A 16583-nucleotide genomic window follows, 5' to 3' on the forward strand; every position below is an offset into this window, starting at 1 on the left:
ATGGGAAAGTCATACTATAAGACTGGACTCTGAAATGTTCCTGAAAGCTCAACCTATAAGGGTATGGGCCTGACAGCCATGGTAGAAGGAAAGGAGAGAAGGGAATAGATAGGGGGCTAGACTCTTCTGTGTATGCCCCTTGTGGGTAGGTACACTGATAGGGATAAAGTAGGGGACGTGGTACCCAGCACGTGAGTGGGTACAGTGATCAGTTGGTGAAAAGGCTGGAGCTTGAGGGTGGTGCATTTGGCGTCCTCAGGATGGCATGCACAGTGATACCCTTACCATATCCCAGACATAGTTGGCCAGCCAGTAGATGACAGGGTTGCAGCCACTGACAAACTGAAGGTGCTTGGCCTTAGTGGCTTTCTCAGCCACTAGAAAGACCACAAAGCTGGCTGGCACAAAGGACATGGCCACAATGATAAAGATAGCAATGACGACATCTGTGCCCTGCAGACTGAGAGCAGAGAGGAAAAAAGGGTGGTCACAGTTGGCTTCAGTCTCCCAGGATGATCCCTGCTCCCTCCACCCTCCCTCACTCCCTCTGTCCCAAAAGGGACAATATGGTCAGCACATTCCAAATCTAACTATGACCATGAACTGACAGCACCTCCTTCCTCTCCCTCCCCTCCATCCCTATACCCTCTTGGCAACATACAGGTAATCCAAGGAGAGACTGGCGCTGGTCTTATTCATGGGATGGTTGGTGACAGTGATGCCTGTGGCACAAGGGAGGGGACAGGTTTAGGTCCTATTAGGTGCTCACCTTGGGTAGCCTAATGATATCCCTCTGTTGTTCCCTGACCCTAACCTGTCCATGAACTCACCATAGGCTGCAGGGTTTCCTTTGCTTTTGGGTAGGTTGGCACGGAGGATGGCATTGTTAAGAGTGTTTAGGTAAGTGGGCATACTGTGGTATCCCTTGTTGTTGTAGAAGACCTAGGAGATCAAAGAGCACAGAAAAATGGCAGAGCATGAACTTGGGGAATACGGGAGGGATGGTGGAGGTGGAGCAGGTGGAGAGAGGATGGATCTTCAGATCATAGATTTAGAACTGTAATCTATTCCAACCTCCTCATTTTACAGATGAAGAAACTGAGGTGTAGAGCATTTAAGTGACTTGCCCAGGGTCACAGAGCCAGTAACTAAAAGTCAGGATTTGAACCCAGGTCTTCTTGGCTCCAAGTCCAGCATCCTATCCGGTAGGCCTCTGAAGGACGGATAGACATCATTCAAGAAAATGGATTGGGGTTGGGGCTGTGATCCTGGCATGGTCTTGGCACTACCCATTCTCCCCTACCCTTATGCCCTGCAGGAGCTGGTGCCTGGCTGACTGGCATTACTTCTTACTTGGGCGGTTCTCCTCACTGCAATCTTGCGCACCATTGGGGGTGCCTTGGCTCCAAAGGAGGCAGGTATTGACTTCTGGATGTTGCCAAAAGTGATGGCTCCATATCTGGGTGGGGATAGGAGAGGAAGAAGGGAGAAGGTCTGTAAAGGCCTCACCTGGCTTGTTAACAGGGGCTCCCAGCTCTTACTCTACCCATGCTATGCCTGTCCCAGGTTCCTCCTTCCCTCCCTGTGGTCTCCTAACCTGTGCAGCCTGAAGCGATCTGAAGTGTAGAGGAGATACTCCGACACATTTCTACCCGTGATGTCAGTCAAGATGTCCCCTGTTACCACCTTCATCTGAGGTGGGCGTCCACCTACGCCACTGGGGCAGGAGAATCCAGTCCCCTGCATGGAGCACGTGCACTTGATGGGCTCATGGACTACATGCGGCAGCGCTGGGACAGAGGTCACTGTCTCTGTGGGCAGAGCATCACTATTCACTCCTCCTTCCCTTCCACTGGATTCCTATAGCTTCCTAACTGTTCTTGCTGTCTGTAGTGAACCTCATCTCCAATTTGTCTTCCAAGTAGGAGCAATCTTCTTAAAGTCCCGATGCCCCTCATCTACTCAAATACTCTTAGTGACTTCCACCACCTACTGAATAAAGAACTTCATCTGCCGAGCACTCAGAACCCTCCACAATCTGCTTCCAATGCTACCTTTCCCACCTTATTTTTTATTATTTTGTTGTTATTCAATCGCGTCTGACTCTTCATGACCTCATTTAGGTTTTCTTGGCAAAGATACTGGAGTGTTTTGCCATTTCCTTCTCCAACTCATTTTACAGATGAGGAAACTAAGGCAAACAGGGTTAAGTGACTTGCCCAGGGTCACCCTAGTGAGTGTCTGAAGCCAAATTTGAACTCAGGTCTTCCTGGCTCCAAGCCTAGCACTCCTATCCACTGCACTATGCAGCTGCTTCTATTTTTAAAATTATTATTGATAAATATATTAATAATATAATATAAATATATTTATATATACAAATATATTTATATTATATTATTAATATATTTATCATTTATTATTTATAATTTATTTATCATTTATATATTTATATATGTATTTATATTATATATTATATTTATAATTTTATATATTTTTATTTATCATTATTTATTTTTATTTCATTTTTATTATTTTATTACTCCCCTTCATATATTCCATAATCCAGCAAAACAGACGTACTTCCTTTCCTCCCCATTTTTTACCTATCCTCATTCATCCTCCAGGCCTTTGTTCATACTATCCCCCTTTGTCTGAAAAGATACTTCCCCTCCTTCCCTGCCCCCACCATCCAGTCCACCATTTCTGCCTCTTGGGGCCTCTCCTTTGTCAAGGCTTAACTTGAACGCCTCCTCCATGAGGCCTTCCTTCCAAATGAAAGTGATCTCTCGCTCCTCAGATATCTCATAGCACTTTGCCTGGACTTCTCCTTTACCCTGATCTCACTGTCCCTGGCAGCATAGATAGCTATTCGTAAGCATCTTTCTCCCATTATACTATAAACAACCTAAAAGCAGGGTCACATCTGTTTTTGGATCTGCAGTACCTACCACAAGTCTCTGCATACAGTAAGTGCTTAATAAATGTTTGCTGAATGAAAGATATTTCTTAAATAACTGGGGATGGACATAATGCCCACAGTCTCTCACTGCCTAAAGTATGGGCACAGCTGGGAAAGGCCTTCCTCTCTGACAGCAGGGACAGGCCCAGGCTCCAGGGCACTACTTCATGATGCATTAAACTCATGAACCACAGGCAGAAGGGAAACCCAAGTATCTACCAGTTCAGGGATACCTCTCATGGCGGTGGGTAGCAGTGTGGTATTCCAGGCCCTCAGGAGCTCTTCATCAGGAGACAAAGGGAAGTCAGAGGGTGCAGGAGAAGGGGGTGGCGGCACAAAGTTGGACAGGGGCAGCCCCTGGGTGAAGGAGTCAATGCACATGGTGTCAAAGTATCGTGCGGCCAATACTCTGGACTCGCTACTGCTCAGGTTCAGAGTCAATACCAGGGTCCCATTGGCAGGTGTCTTCAGCACACATGTAGCACCCACACCAGAAGGCAGCCGAAACGTGTTAACCAGCTGCTGGGGACTGGCATCAGGGGACAGTTTGAGGCTAGCGAAAAAGAAAGTGAAGGCTATGAGCTCCAGGGGCCAAGGCCCACCACTACCCAAGAATGTTCCCCCACTTCAGTTCTCTTCCTGGGACATTCTCCCTCCTTATCTCCACCTCTACAATCCCTCTCTTGTTTCAAGACTGAGCTCAAACAAGGCCTTCTTCAGGAAATCTTTACCAGTCCCCCAGATTTCCTCCTGTCTCCCCTTTATCTATCTTGTATGTACATGTTGTCTTGCCCATTGGAGTGTAAGATCCTCGAAGACAGGCACTGTTTTTGCCACCTTTTTTGTATCCCTTGGGCTTAGCCTACTGACTGACTTGTAGTGGAATTTAACCAATATTTTTTGATAAATTAAGAGATTGCCCCATGAATTCCTCTTCCTCCCCACCCCCCATGCACCAGGAGCCCCCAGTGTCAGCCCCAACCCTGGGGGAGCTCACCGATATTCAAGTCGCTCTTCGTTAGCATAGGGGATGAAGTTGCCCCGGGGCTGCGTGTAATTGTGGTACTGGGAGGGTGAGAGGATCAGCGGGGGCAGGTCACCTAGGATGGAGTGGAGAGAGGGTGTTGGGGATGAGGAGGGCAATAATGGGACAGCCTCACTCGAGATGACTACTACTACTGTTACTGCTACTCTAACTACTACTACCACGTACATCACTTAAAGGTGATACAGCACTTGAAGCAAGTGCTATTATTATTCTTATTTTACAGATGTGGAAAGAGAATCCAAGGGAGGTTAAGTGACTTGCCCAGGGTCACATACAGCTAGTAAGTATCTAGGGCAGGATTTAAACTCAGGCCTTCCTGACTCCAATATTGGTATTCTATCCATGAACCACCTAGCTGCCTACGAGAAACAGAGGCTGAGGAGGAACATGAACAGTCACAGATCTGGAAGGAACCTTAAAACATCATCCAAATCCAACTCCCCCATTTTAAGGAAGGGGAAACTGAGATCCAGAAGGAAAAGGGATGTTCAGATTCAGGCAATGTACTAGAAGCTGAGCCAGGACCAGATTCATCCGGGCTTCTGATTTCTAATCCCGGGTACTTTTCAGTGGGCCTGAGTCCCAGCTCTGGTATATATTAGCTGCAGGTCTGTCAGAAAGCCAACCTCTCTGAGCTCAGTTTATTTGCGAAATGAGACAAATAATCACCTGCTTCCCAGGATTACCATGAGGAAAGTTCTTTGCAAGCCCTCAAGTACTATTGCTGTTGCACTCTATGCCTCCCCTTGCCTCATGGGCAGATGGGGCAGGTGGATGACATGGGGTCACTGCCCACGTCCCAGTCAGGTCAGTAAGGAGTCAGCATGCACAGCCAAGCCCCAGGCTCCTTACAGTCAGGGAGCTTTCTTTCCGGAACTCTCCTGGAGTGTGAAGGAGCTATAAGCAAAGCCATCAGCTACTGAACTTCACCTAAGGGGAAGTCAAGGCCAGAACAAAATAGGCTTCACAGGGTCAAGTTAAATCCCTGGAAGACAAGAGCCATGCAGGGGTTCATTACAGATAGAGAGATATTGGGGAAGATGCTCAGCTTGCAGAATAAGATAGATAACAGCTGGGACAGCCTGAATTATCCTGTCTACCTTCTCATTTCACAGAAGTGGAAACTGAGGTATGGGGAGGAAAAGTGACACCAGGTCACACAGTTAGTGGCAGAACTGGGGTTGGAACCCAAGTTTCTTGACTTCTTTTCCAGGACTAGGGTCATGCAGGTATATCTCTTATCCCCTTACTAGAACATAAGCTCCATGAGGTCAGAAAACTGTGTATAATTCCTCATTTTATCTCCCACAATTCCCAGGACAGGGCCTTGAACAAAATGACACCCAGAGAAGGAACATCATTTTCTGAAGGTTACATGGAGTAGAAACCAGGTCTCCCGACTCCCAGTCCAGGAATCCCTAACTCTTAAATAACATCAGGGATGACCCCTTCATGGTCTTCCCTGACTCAAGCCAGATAGACAACCCCCTCCAGATCGAGCATGGGGACATCTGTGCTCATACCAATCTCGGGGACGGAGAGGGCCACAGTCATAGCCACACACACAAAGAAGGCAGGCAGCAGAATCTGGGAGAAGAGCGCCTTGGTGTTGCGACGAGCACAGTGGAAACGTTTGACCAAGAGTCCGTGGAACTGGCGAAGCTTTAGCCACCAGCCTTCTAGTTTGGAGCTGCCCTGGCCAACCAATGACAAGGTCTCAGCCTCCACCTCTGCAAAAAGGGACAGACATGGGAGGGGGGACACTCAGATTCTGATCTCTCATCTTCCCTTCTCTCTCATCTTCAGGCTAAGGGCAGAGGCAGAAGGGTAAGACCCCTTGGCATTCCCAGACCCCTGAAATCAATAGGTTTATAGCCTATTGCAGACTGACCCACTCATGGGGCTTTCTGCCTGAGAGATTATTAGAAGGGACTGATGATGGATAGGGCAGAGAGAAAATCTTTACCCATTAGAAGGTGATTGTAGGGGGTCAGAGAGGGAAAAAGGATCAGGGATCTTGGGGTGTGGTGGGGGGACCAGTGGCATCTAGAGGAGTCTTTGGGAGGTTAGAGATAGGGTCCAAAAAAGGTCTGGGGAAATTTTAAGGAAGAAACTAGAAAGTTGGAGGAGTGGGTCAGTCAAGGCCCATGGGGAGGCAGAAGCCAGGGTTGGAGAAGGGGCCTATAGAGTTGGAGACTGTATCTGTGGTGGTTGGAAAGAAAGTCTTTAGAGGTCTGGACGGGGGGTTGGTGGATGTGCATCAAGAGTTTGAAGAGATGGTCAGGGTAAATTGGAGGATCATGGGAAAAGAGATGGAGGTATAGGTCTGTGGAGACCAGAGAAAGGTCCTGCATTGGCCCTTTATTGATGAGAAGAGACCTGTAGAGCTTTAAGGGATAGAAAAGGAGGCTCAGAAAATTCCAGTTTGGAATGTGGGATAACAGGGGGACTGGCTATGGCTCCTGAGAGCTTCGGCCAGACCAGAGGAGGTAGAGCACCCCAGGAGTCACATAAACATTCCCCTGGGCTGTTTAAGAGTTAACCACAGCTATGGCTAGGCCTACCTTGCAGGCTGACATTGTCAGGGTCCTGAAGGTTGTCAAAGAGTGGGGAATAGTCACCATACACTTCAACATAGGCACCTTCCTCATCCCCCCTCACCGAACCCGCTGAGGAAGAGGAGCGCAGGGATGCCTGGGACTGTGCCAGCTGAGAGCAGCCCACCAGGTTGCTGTGCTCCAAGGGGGGTGAGGTGGCCACCTCCCTGTCCTTCTGCACCTCAGCCTTAGGAAGAGCATCCTTCTTAGACTCCTTTATGTCTGGTGGAGTTAAGGAGAGGTAGTCACTGCTTCTGCAGGGAGCTGGATACCCGCCTCACCCCTTCCTCAATCCCTAGTCTTCATATTCCAAGTGAGCCGTAACTGCTCTGCCCTCAAATGTAGCTCCTGGGGTAGGAACTTCCTATGGCTTGGTGCCTCTGACTGCCCACCCAGCGTCCACATCTTCCTTCCCTTCTGCTGGGCAGTAGCAGGCCACACCTGTGTGACCTTTTGTCTTATCTTGCGGGGCACAGGCCCAGTCTTCCCTATGCCTTTTTGAGCCTTTTTTACCCAAACAATCACCTCTACCACCCCCCCACCAGTAACCCATCTCTGCCCCTGGGTCCCTCAGCTAGGATGGGTGACCTTTTGCCTTCTCTTGCTACTTCCTGGCCAACTCCATGTTGGCTCTGTGCTCATACCCCTCCCCTTTCTAGCTCTCTCCCATTAGAACATTAAACTCCTTGAGGACAGGAACTGTCTTGTTTGTACTTGCATTCCTAGCATTTGGTGCTGTGTTTCGTACAAAGTACAGAATAAATGCTTTATCTATCTGGGATGATGACTAGAGATAATGGAATACATCTAATGACTTCTCAAGAGTCTGTCTCATGATGAGAGCAAGGAGGACAGAGTCCACAGACATTGACACGCCCCCATAAGCCTTCCCACACTGAGGCACAGGCCACTCCTGCTATGTAACAAGGGAGAGGAAGCTGTAAGCTCCCTGAGCTCAAGCACTGCATATTCTGTGTACTCAGGTTTCTTCTGCCCTACTAGACTGAAAGACAGGCCTGTACAACATACTCTTCATGGACTGCCAAAGGATTTCAGGTGGCCTGTGAAAAATGTGGAGGATGTAAAACAAGCCTGCACAGCATAATGCCTGCAAGTCACTTTTCAGGACCATATGTTGTGCAGGATTGCTGTAAGGCCTGTGAGGGAAGGAAACTTGTCCTGGTTGTATGCCCTCCCCCACCCACATTGAACCATCATGCCCAGACACATGTACTACATGCCAGACACTTTATGATACTCCCTCCTATCCTATTATACAAATGTCAAATGCCCATCCTTTGCATGGTGGGTACTCAGTAAGAAAACTGAATGAGCTTATATGATGAAAGTTTTTTCAAGCTCCCTACTCCCATCAAGTTTCTAACATGTGTACACATAGGTGCATACATGTACACATGCATGAGTGTGTGCACACATGCACACACAAATGGACACCAACTCCCAGACCCTTCAACAGCACTGCTGCCTTCTCTCTTGGATCCAACTGTTCCCCCAAACCTTGCTTACCAGCCTCACTGTTTTCCAGAGACTGGTCCTCCTCAGATACCTTGAGGAAAACTTCTTCCAATGTAGTGTCCATGAGCCCAAAACTGGTCAGCTGTAGCTCCTCCAAGCTTAGTTCCAGGTGCTGCCCAGGCATGGCAACAGTCATGGAAATGCAGCGGTATCTCAAGAAGCCAGACCCACAACTGACCCCCACCACCCTCTCAGGCTGGTGTGCAGTGGCCCTCCTAAAGGGCACAGGCATGCAGGTATTCCCTACTGTCCCTTCAGGAAGTCACTATGCATTCCCACCCATTCAGTAGAATTTCTACATAGCAGCCTCACAATCAATGCCCATGTGCCTTCTGGGAAAAGTCTCAGGGCAGCCCTACAAATGGCTCTCTGCAAGCTTCCAATTGTTCCACATTCTTCCCTCCCCTCCACAGGGCTGCCAAGCATCTTCCCAGTTATTCCCCTACTGTATACTGTGATTGTGGAGCGGTGCTCAGATCCTTCTCTGTTACCTCCTGGGACAAGTCTGGGGAGTGGCACAATCACTCCTGGTTACCCATTACCACAAGCTACCTGACCCTCCTACCTGGAACAGTCGTTCAAAACCTCCTTTCTTGGCAGCTTCACTGGGCAGGATGTAGGAGAGTTCAGTGTTGGTGTCTGAGATGAGCAGACAGGAAGCCACATACTTCTTTATGAACTGGGAAACCCGAGGTTCAGAGCAGGGGCTAAGTGCTGAGGAGGCTGGAGAGCTAGGTGTCTGGCCAGATTCTAGAGTAAGTAGAGGAGAGGACTGGAGTTGGTTAGGGCATGTGGAATGGCAGAACCTGCTCTTTGTCAGCAACTGGGGGCTGGGGAGAAATGAGATGGACCAAGCAAAAGGACTGTATGAGTGGGATTAAGAAAAGGATGAGAGCTAGACAGGGATTGTAGGGATGCCCCCAGAGCATATAGAGAACACACACTGGTAAAGAGGAAATTGGGTTTGCATTATGTCAGGGCAGAGAGGAAAGGGGAGGCCTGATGGGGTTCAAGAGCACAGACCAGACACGCTGCCAGGCTCTGCCTGCCGCTTGACTAGGGTGAGGCGATAGCCATCTCCATAGGTGCTCTTCAGGAACAGTGAGGACCCACAGCACTTGAGTTTGCCATGTGAGATGATAGCAATGCGGTCACCCAGCAGATCTGCTTCATCCATGTGGTGGGTGGACAAAAGGATGGTCCGTCCTATGGAATCACAGGGGAAGTTGGGAAGGCCCCTGAGAACCTTCAGAGCCTCAGACAGAAACCCTGGGCTGAATCAGAAACTAGTGTAGCACCTGGTACACAGCAGGCGCTTTATAAATGCTTGTTGATTGATGGAACCTCCCTCTGGCCCACCTTAAAGGTTACATCCCCAGGGAATGGAGCAAAAGCCCTCAGCCCCTTCAGTCCTAAACTCCCTGGCTCCATCCTCCCACCCATCTCACCAGGCTTGTACTTGAGGATGAGATCCCAGATGGCTCGGCGGGCATAGGGATCAACACCAGCAGTGGGCTCATCCAGGATGATGGCACGGGAACCTCCCACAAAAGCAATGGCCACCGACAATTTACGCTTCATCCCACCAGACAACGTTTGCACCAGTGAGTGACGTTTGTTGGACAACTCCAGGTCTTCAATCATCCTGGGCAGGAAGAGGCCAGGCGTGAGATTGGCAAACAAGTCAACAAGCATTTACTACGTATATATTACATGCCAGAAACTGTGCTAAGTGCAGGGAATACAAGGAAAGGCAAAATTAATCCCTGCTCTCAAGGTACTTACAGTCTGACGGTAAGAGTATAAAGATGGCCTCAACCTATGATGTGAACCACACCACCCTTGCATGATCATTACTTAACAGCAAGATGGCTTAGTGGATACAGGACTGAGTCTGGAGTCAGAAAGACCAGACTCAAATCCAGCCTCAGACACTTACTGGCTATGTGACTTAACCTGTGGTTGACTCAGTTTCCTTATTTATAAAATCAGAATAATAATAGCACCTATCTCCCAGGGTTGTTATGAGGATCAAAACAGATTATAGGTAAAGCAGTTAGTACAGCATCGCGCACCCAGTAAGTGCTATATAAATGATAACTATCATTATTAGCTATTATTATGACCAAGAAAATTAGGTATAAATTATTGTCCAAGACCATTTTAGAGAGGTCCGAATGACTTTACAGACCTTGATCCCCATTTTTCTAAAGGTTTTCTACAGAACTATACACCACACAAATGAATCATGACATCTGTACCATCACCTGCCCTTAATAACTTCATCTCAAGTTTGGCAATGTTTGTCTCTCCTGCCCCGTTCACCTCCTATAATAATAGTAGCTCATGGAAAGTTCCTATAACATTTGAAGGTTTACAAAGCACTTTCATCACAACAATGCTGTGAACAAGGGAGTGAGATATATTGTTCAGACTATCCACCTCCAAAGAGAGAACTGAACTCTGAGAGCAATTTGAGGTAAAATTTTCTCACTTTATATTTTTACTTTTTTTTTTAAAAAGGCTAATATGGAAATGTGTTTTGCCTGATTTCACGTGTAATTGCTTGCCTTCTCAACTGGTAGAGGAGGAAGGGAGAGCATTTGGACCTCAAAATTTAAAAGGAAAAGAATGGTAATAAATAAATAGTAGATTAAAAACAATAGTTGTTATATTTCTTTCTATTATCAACCAAGGCATAAAATGGAGAGATGGAAACTTGTCAAAGGTGTTTGCCATTGTGGCAGAGGGTGTTCAGATCCAAGAGGGATTTCCTACCAGTGGGGAAGGTGTTCTGGGGTTCCTATTCAGAGGTAATATTGTGCTGATGGTATTCAGCCCTCTGATGGTTGTAGACTCTCCTATGTGAAGTCCGTAATCACTCAAGAGAGTTTGGTGGGAGTATCCTATTCACATAGGAAAAAATATGCCTCCTTAGGGCAGACTCTGATCATTGGTTAGATAGGTATTAAATAGAGCTGGTCAATCAGTGGAGAAATCGTGGACAGACGTTGCAGATAAATGATTAAGCTGGGTCCAAATTTGAATAGCAAGAGGTTTGTCTTTGGGAAATTACATGATGCTTTTAATGATCCCAAGATTCTCCCTGAAACAAGAGAGGCAGACAGGATCTAGAATTGTGATTTTATTGGTGTAGAGAGGTCCCAGAGGAGGGAAGTCCTACCAAGGCAGGTCAGTATCCTCTCTGCAGCTTATATACTGAATGGTCCAGAGCACCAAGAGGTTAACTGACTTGTCTACTGTCACAAAGCCAGTATGTACCAGAAGCAGGACTTGAACTGAAAAACTGAGATCATGAATCATCCAAAAGGTAACAGTGAGTGATGGTGGGGATGTAATACATGATCAAGAAGGAACCACATGGGAGAAAAAGTACAAAAGGTATCAAAAAGTATGACAGGAAAAGATGGTCCTTTAGTGGGAGGGAGGGAATAGTTGGTGGATATCCAGTAGGTTTTTTCAGTATTGATGTGTCCAGAGTTAAAGAGAAGTGCCTGGCAGATAGGGCGGACCTCACCCCTGCTATGGAAGATTTCTGGGCAGACTTGAGAAGAGGAGAATAAATTGAAATCAGCACCACTGGAGTCAGTATACACATCATTAATATCATAGACCCATGGAAGCAGTAATTACAGATTAGGTCACTGAGGTTCAGAGGGGTCTCATTTGTGACCCAAAGTCACAGATCCAGGGGGCATTGGATTTAGGTCTCAAACCAAGTTTTTCTGACTCCAGAACCTGTTACTTTCCCACAACATGCCTTCTACTGTGTTTTCTCTCCCAAGTTCATTCCCTTGCCATGGCCTTTTCCACTCATACCCACACACATCCCCAGGGCCAGCTCCTACTTGTCCATCTCCTTCTGGATCTCCTCCTTGGCCATGCTCTTGAGTTGTGAATAGAACCACAGGTGCTCCTCCACTGTGAGCTTGTCAAACAGTACATTGTGCTGGGGACACATGCCCAAATTCTTGCGAATTTCATCCATCTCTGTTCGGATATCATGGCCATAAATAGTGGCTGAACCAGATGTTGGAGGGAATAGGCCAGTTAAGATGGACCTGGGGTGGAAGGGGAGAGATCATAAAAGGCAGGGTCCAGGAAGGAGAGGGGAAGGAATAATAATGAAGCTGCCAATGGATGGTACAGTGGGGTTGGGATTCATAGCAAGCCATCCTCCTCCTACCCTAAACCAAGGCCCATCCCCTCTTGGGAGACCTGGCCCCAGCATCACCTAGACAAGGTGTGGCAAACAGTGGGTACTCACATGGTAGTGGTCTTGCCAGCTCCATTGTGGCCCAAAAAAGAGACCACCTGATTTTCATAGAGGTTGAGACTCAGTTTATTCAAGGCCATCTTCTTGTCATTCTTATAGACCTTGGTAAGCTTATCCACACACACAACCAGGGGCAGGTGACTGGGTTCCTCTTCAATGCCTCGTGTTTCCTCTGTAACGTGAAGCCCAGAGGTCAGCAAGGGCTAAGCAGGGCCAGGCTGGATGTACAGTGAAGACAACTGCACCATGGGCCTGTCAGGCCCAGCTGACTTCAGGGACTTAGCTCCTCACCATGGGTACCCAGAGTAGGACCTCAACATAGCTGTAACACTCTGTTCTTCCATCCCCCCAACTCCAGCCCAAACACTGATCACTCTTCCCTATTTGCTCGGCTACATTTCATATCCATACATCCCCATCCTACTCCCACCCATCTCTGCCCAATTTACCCAGCCGCCGGCTCTCCATAGCACAGGCCTGGTCTTCCTCCATGACACTGAGTCGAGGAGGTCTCGCCCAAGGCCAGCTCCATTCCCAGGCCTCTGCTCGCCCACTCCCCAACCAGTAAGACTTCTGAAGTGGGAAATACCAGGGCCGAGGAAGCCCATACATGCCTAGGAGTAAGACCAAAGGTTACAAAAGTTAGAGCTGGTAAGGACCTAGAAACTATGCCAACCTCCTCATTCTTTGCAGGTGAAGAAAAAGAAATGCAAGGATAGGGTCACATAGGTAGGAAATAGCAGAAATTTGAATGCAACTACTGGGTCAGGAGGCAGCAGGAGACAGGCAAAAGCATGAGAAAGCTTGGGAGGGAAAGGACCTTTTGAGACAGTATAAAGAGAATGATACCCATTCATGAAGATATGGATTGACATTCTTCCCAAGTGCACGATAACTTTGTGATTCTACCTCTACAAACTTCAGTTTTTCCTCATCTGTCAAGGGATAATAGTCACATCTACTTCACAGCATTGCAAGAATCAGATAAGTGTTTTGCAAAACTTACATTTTCATATAAATGTGAACTATTATTATTACTACTATTAATAATAATCTCATTCTCTTCTTTTCTGATAAGAATTCAGGTAAAAATGGTCCTGAGATAAGGCACTATCTTATTATTCTCTTTTGTATATTCAGGGTGTCCCAAAAGTCTTGGTGTAGTTTAAGCTTTCAGGGGCTTATAGTGTACTAAGACTTCTGGGATACTTCCAGTATGATGTCCTGCAGACCGCTGCTGTTATCCTGTTCCTCTCCTCTTGGTGTAGGAGTTCACATAAAGATAGTCTGAAGACCAGTCATTATCCTGTCATTATTTCATACTTTATGTTTGGGGAGCTGTTTGTTGCATAGGTGGATAAATTAATGCTGGGCTTGTTTTAATATGTCCTGTGATCCAACAGACCTCAGACAGGTGGCAATACCCGTGTGGGCTTCATGCCCATCCATGACGGCTAGTCAAAAGCCCCAGGTTTCAGTCAGTTCGGGTCTCAGTCTCTCCTGTGAATTCAAGGACGCTCTTTCCTTCTCACAGTGACTTCACCAACAACAAGTCTGGCTTGATTCCACAACCTCCTTCCCCTCCCCAGGGACACAAAGTTAACTGGGCTGGGGAATGCAGGCTGATAAAATATTTACTTCTGACCCTGGGTAAGGAGGCATTAGGTAAGAGTTCTGGAATTGCTAAGCTTGAAAATATCGGGAAATATTTACTGCTGACCATGGGAAGGGATGCTGTTGTTAGAAAGTTTCTAAAGTATGTAGCAAGGCCAGGCTTATTATGGTAATGCCAAAGGTCTGTCCCTATAGACGAGGCCCCACTGGGGGAAACCTTAGAATAAATTAACTTCCCAAATCAATCTGACCACAGAACGCTGAGGCCTTGAAATATATTAACTAGACCTACAAAAACTGGTAGGGGAGGTCCCCAGGAAAAAAGGAGGAAATTAAGCCATTCTGACCCTGAAAAATTTCCACATGTAATATATCTTTTTGATACACATAAAATTTCATATTTAATAAGCAACAAATATTACTAGCATCAACACCTTCTCACAGAAACTAAGTTCGCATCATGAAGAAATGAAAAGCCTAGTTCGGCCAATGCTTAAGGGCCAATGAGTCCCTCAGGTCTAGGGAAAGTTCCTGGATGCAGAGTCTTTCCTACCCTTGCTTGAGCCTCCACTTAATAAATAACATTTATATTTTCAATCTTCTGATAGGATTTTTAGTCAAACAACCCTATGAGGTAGTTGTTATTATGCCCATTTTACAGATGAAGACACTGAGGATAAGAGACTTGCCCGGTCAGACAGCACCTGGGGTGAGATTCCTGATTCCAAGTTTTAATACTTTACTCACTACACCACCTGTCTGGGATCTGAAGCAGCATATTCTATTTTTAAAAAATAATTATTTTTTTTGTTGTTGTTTTCAACATTTACTTCCATAAGATTTTGAGTTTTAAATTTTCTTCCTTTCCCTCTCTTTCCCCCTCCCCAAGATGGCGTGAAATCTGACATAAGCTCTACTTATACATTCATATTAAACGTGTTTTCACATTAGTCATGATATAAAGAAGAATTAGAAGTAATGGGAGGAACCATGAGAAGAAAGAAACAAAACAATAAAAGAAAAGGAGAGAAAATAGTCTGCTTCCATCTGCATTCAGACTCCAAAGTTCTTTCTCTGGATATGGGTAGTATTTTCCATTTTGAGTCTTTTGGAGTTGTCTTAGATCATTAATATTGCTGAGGAGAGCTAAGTCTGTCAAGGTCATTCATCACACAATGTGGCTATTACTATATACAATGTTCTCCTGATACTGGAGCAGCATATTCTTTACAAACTCTACCCTCTATAGCCAGCTCCTGCCACCTCTCTGGAGTCAGAATGAAGGGGTACAGCTCTTCCCAGGTAGCACGTCTCTGGGACATCCAAGGGTTCTCAAGTGTTCTCAAGGCCCTACCCTTTGAGCCAAAGATTTATGACCTAACTGGGACAAGAGGGTAAGAGATGTGACAAGAGGACCCTCTGGCTATAGTAACTGCTGCCCTTAGATTCAACAAAAACTTAGTAGTAGTTAGAGATAAAAGAGCAGCTAGGTAGTACAGTGGATAGAATGCTAGGCCTGGAGTTAGGAAGACAATCTTCCTGAGTTGAAATTCTGCCTCAGACACTTACTAGCTGTGTGACCCTGGGCAAGTCACTTCACCCTGTTTGCCTCAATTTCCTTATTTGTAAAATGAGCTGGAGTAGGAAAGGGCAAATCACTCCAGTATCTTTGCCAAGAAAACCCCAATGGGGTCATGAAGAGTCAGACAGGACTGAAATGACTGAACATACAAGGAGATAATAGAATTGCTTCTGGAAAAGACCTTAGGGATTGTCCAGGACCATACCTTCATTTAGGTAGTAAGATGCAAAGCTAGGATTTAAACCCACATTGGTATTCTTTACAGTAAATCTCTCTAATGCATTTCCTCCTCTCTTCTCACAGTTCCTAGTTCTGGTCCTCATTGCCTTTCTTTTAATAGCCTCTTAAAGGGTCTGCCTGATTCAAAAGTGTCCTCCTGTCTCTTTCACACAACTGCCAAGGTGACTTTCCTAGTGTTGGACACCTAAGTTCAAATTCTGCCTCAGACACTTATTAGCTGTGTGACCCTGGGCAAGTCACTTCACCCTGTTTGCCTCAATTTCCTTATTTGTAAAATGAGCTGGAGTAGGAAATGGCAAATCACTCCAGTATCTTTGCCAAGAAAACCCCAGTGGGGTCATGAAGAGTCAGACAGGACTGAAATGACTGAACATACAAGGAGATAATAGAATTGCTTCTGGAAAAGACCTTAGGGATTGTCCAGGACCATACCTTCATTTAGGTAGTAAGATGCAAAGCTAGGATTTAAACCCACATTGGTGTTCTCTACAGTAAATCTCTCTAATGCATCTCCTCCTCTCTTCTCACAGTTCCTAGTTCTGGTCCTCATTGTCTTTCTTTTAATAGCCTCTTAAAGGGTCTGCCTGATTCAAAAGTGTCCTCCTGTCTCTTTCACACAACTGCCAAGGTGACTTTCCTAGTGTTGGACACCTAAGTTCAAATTCTGCCTCAGACACTTCATAGATGTGTGACCCTGGGCAAGTCAC

At 46.4% G+C, this 16583-nt stretch overlaps 1 protein-coding gene across 1 annotated transcript in view; it reads right to left on the reverse strand.

The window, feature by feature from the left end:
• ABCA2 (ATP binding cassette subfamily A member 2) overlaps positions 1 to 16583 on the reverse strand; it is a 71486-nt gene that overhangs the window by 10132 nt on the left and 44771 nt on the right. Inside the window, exons 20-35 of the mRNA XM_072633068.1 lie at positions 12890 to 13054; positions 12432 to 12612; positions 12013 to 12225; positions 9592 to 9788; positions 9167 to 9349; positions 8709 to 8893; positions 8135 to 8255; positions 6575 to 6829; positions 5534 to 5740; positions 3960 to 4062; positions 3196 to 3515; positions 1598 to 1811; positions 1354 to 1459; positions 831 to 942; positions 662 to 722; positions 286 to 460 (exon numbers count right to left, since the gene is read on the reverse strand). Of these exons, the coding sequence (XP_072489169.1) occupies positions 286 to 460; positions 662 to 722; positions 831 to 942; positions 1354 to 1459; positions 1598 to 1811; positions 3196 to 3515; positions 3960 to 4062; positions 5534 to 5740; positions 6575 to 6829; positions 8135 to 8255; positions 8709 to 8893; positions 9167 to 9349; positions 9592 to 9788; positions 12013 to 12225; positions 12432 to 12612; positions 12890 to 13054 (2798 nt within the window). The remainder of the gene's footprint in view (positions 1 to 285; positions 461 to 661; positions 723 to 830; positions 943 to 1353; positions 1460 to 1597; positions 1812 to 3195; positions 3516 to 3959; positions 4063 to 5533; positions 5741 to 6574; positions 6830 to 8134; positions 8256 to 8708; positions 8894 to 9166; positions 9350 to 9591; positions 9789 to 12012; positions 12226 to 12431; positions 12613 to 12889; positions 13055 to 16583) is intronic.

Source organism: Notamacropus eugenii, chromosome 1, assembly GCF_028372415.1.
Source record: "Notamacropus eugenii isolate mMacEug1 chromosome 1, mMacEug1.pri_v2, whole genome shotgun sequence".
Taxonomy (NCBI): domain Eukaryota; kingdom Metazoa; phylum Chordata; class Mammalia; order Diprotodontia; family Macropodidae; genus Notamacropus; species Notamacropus eugenii.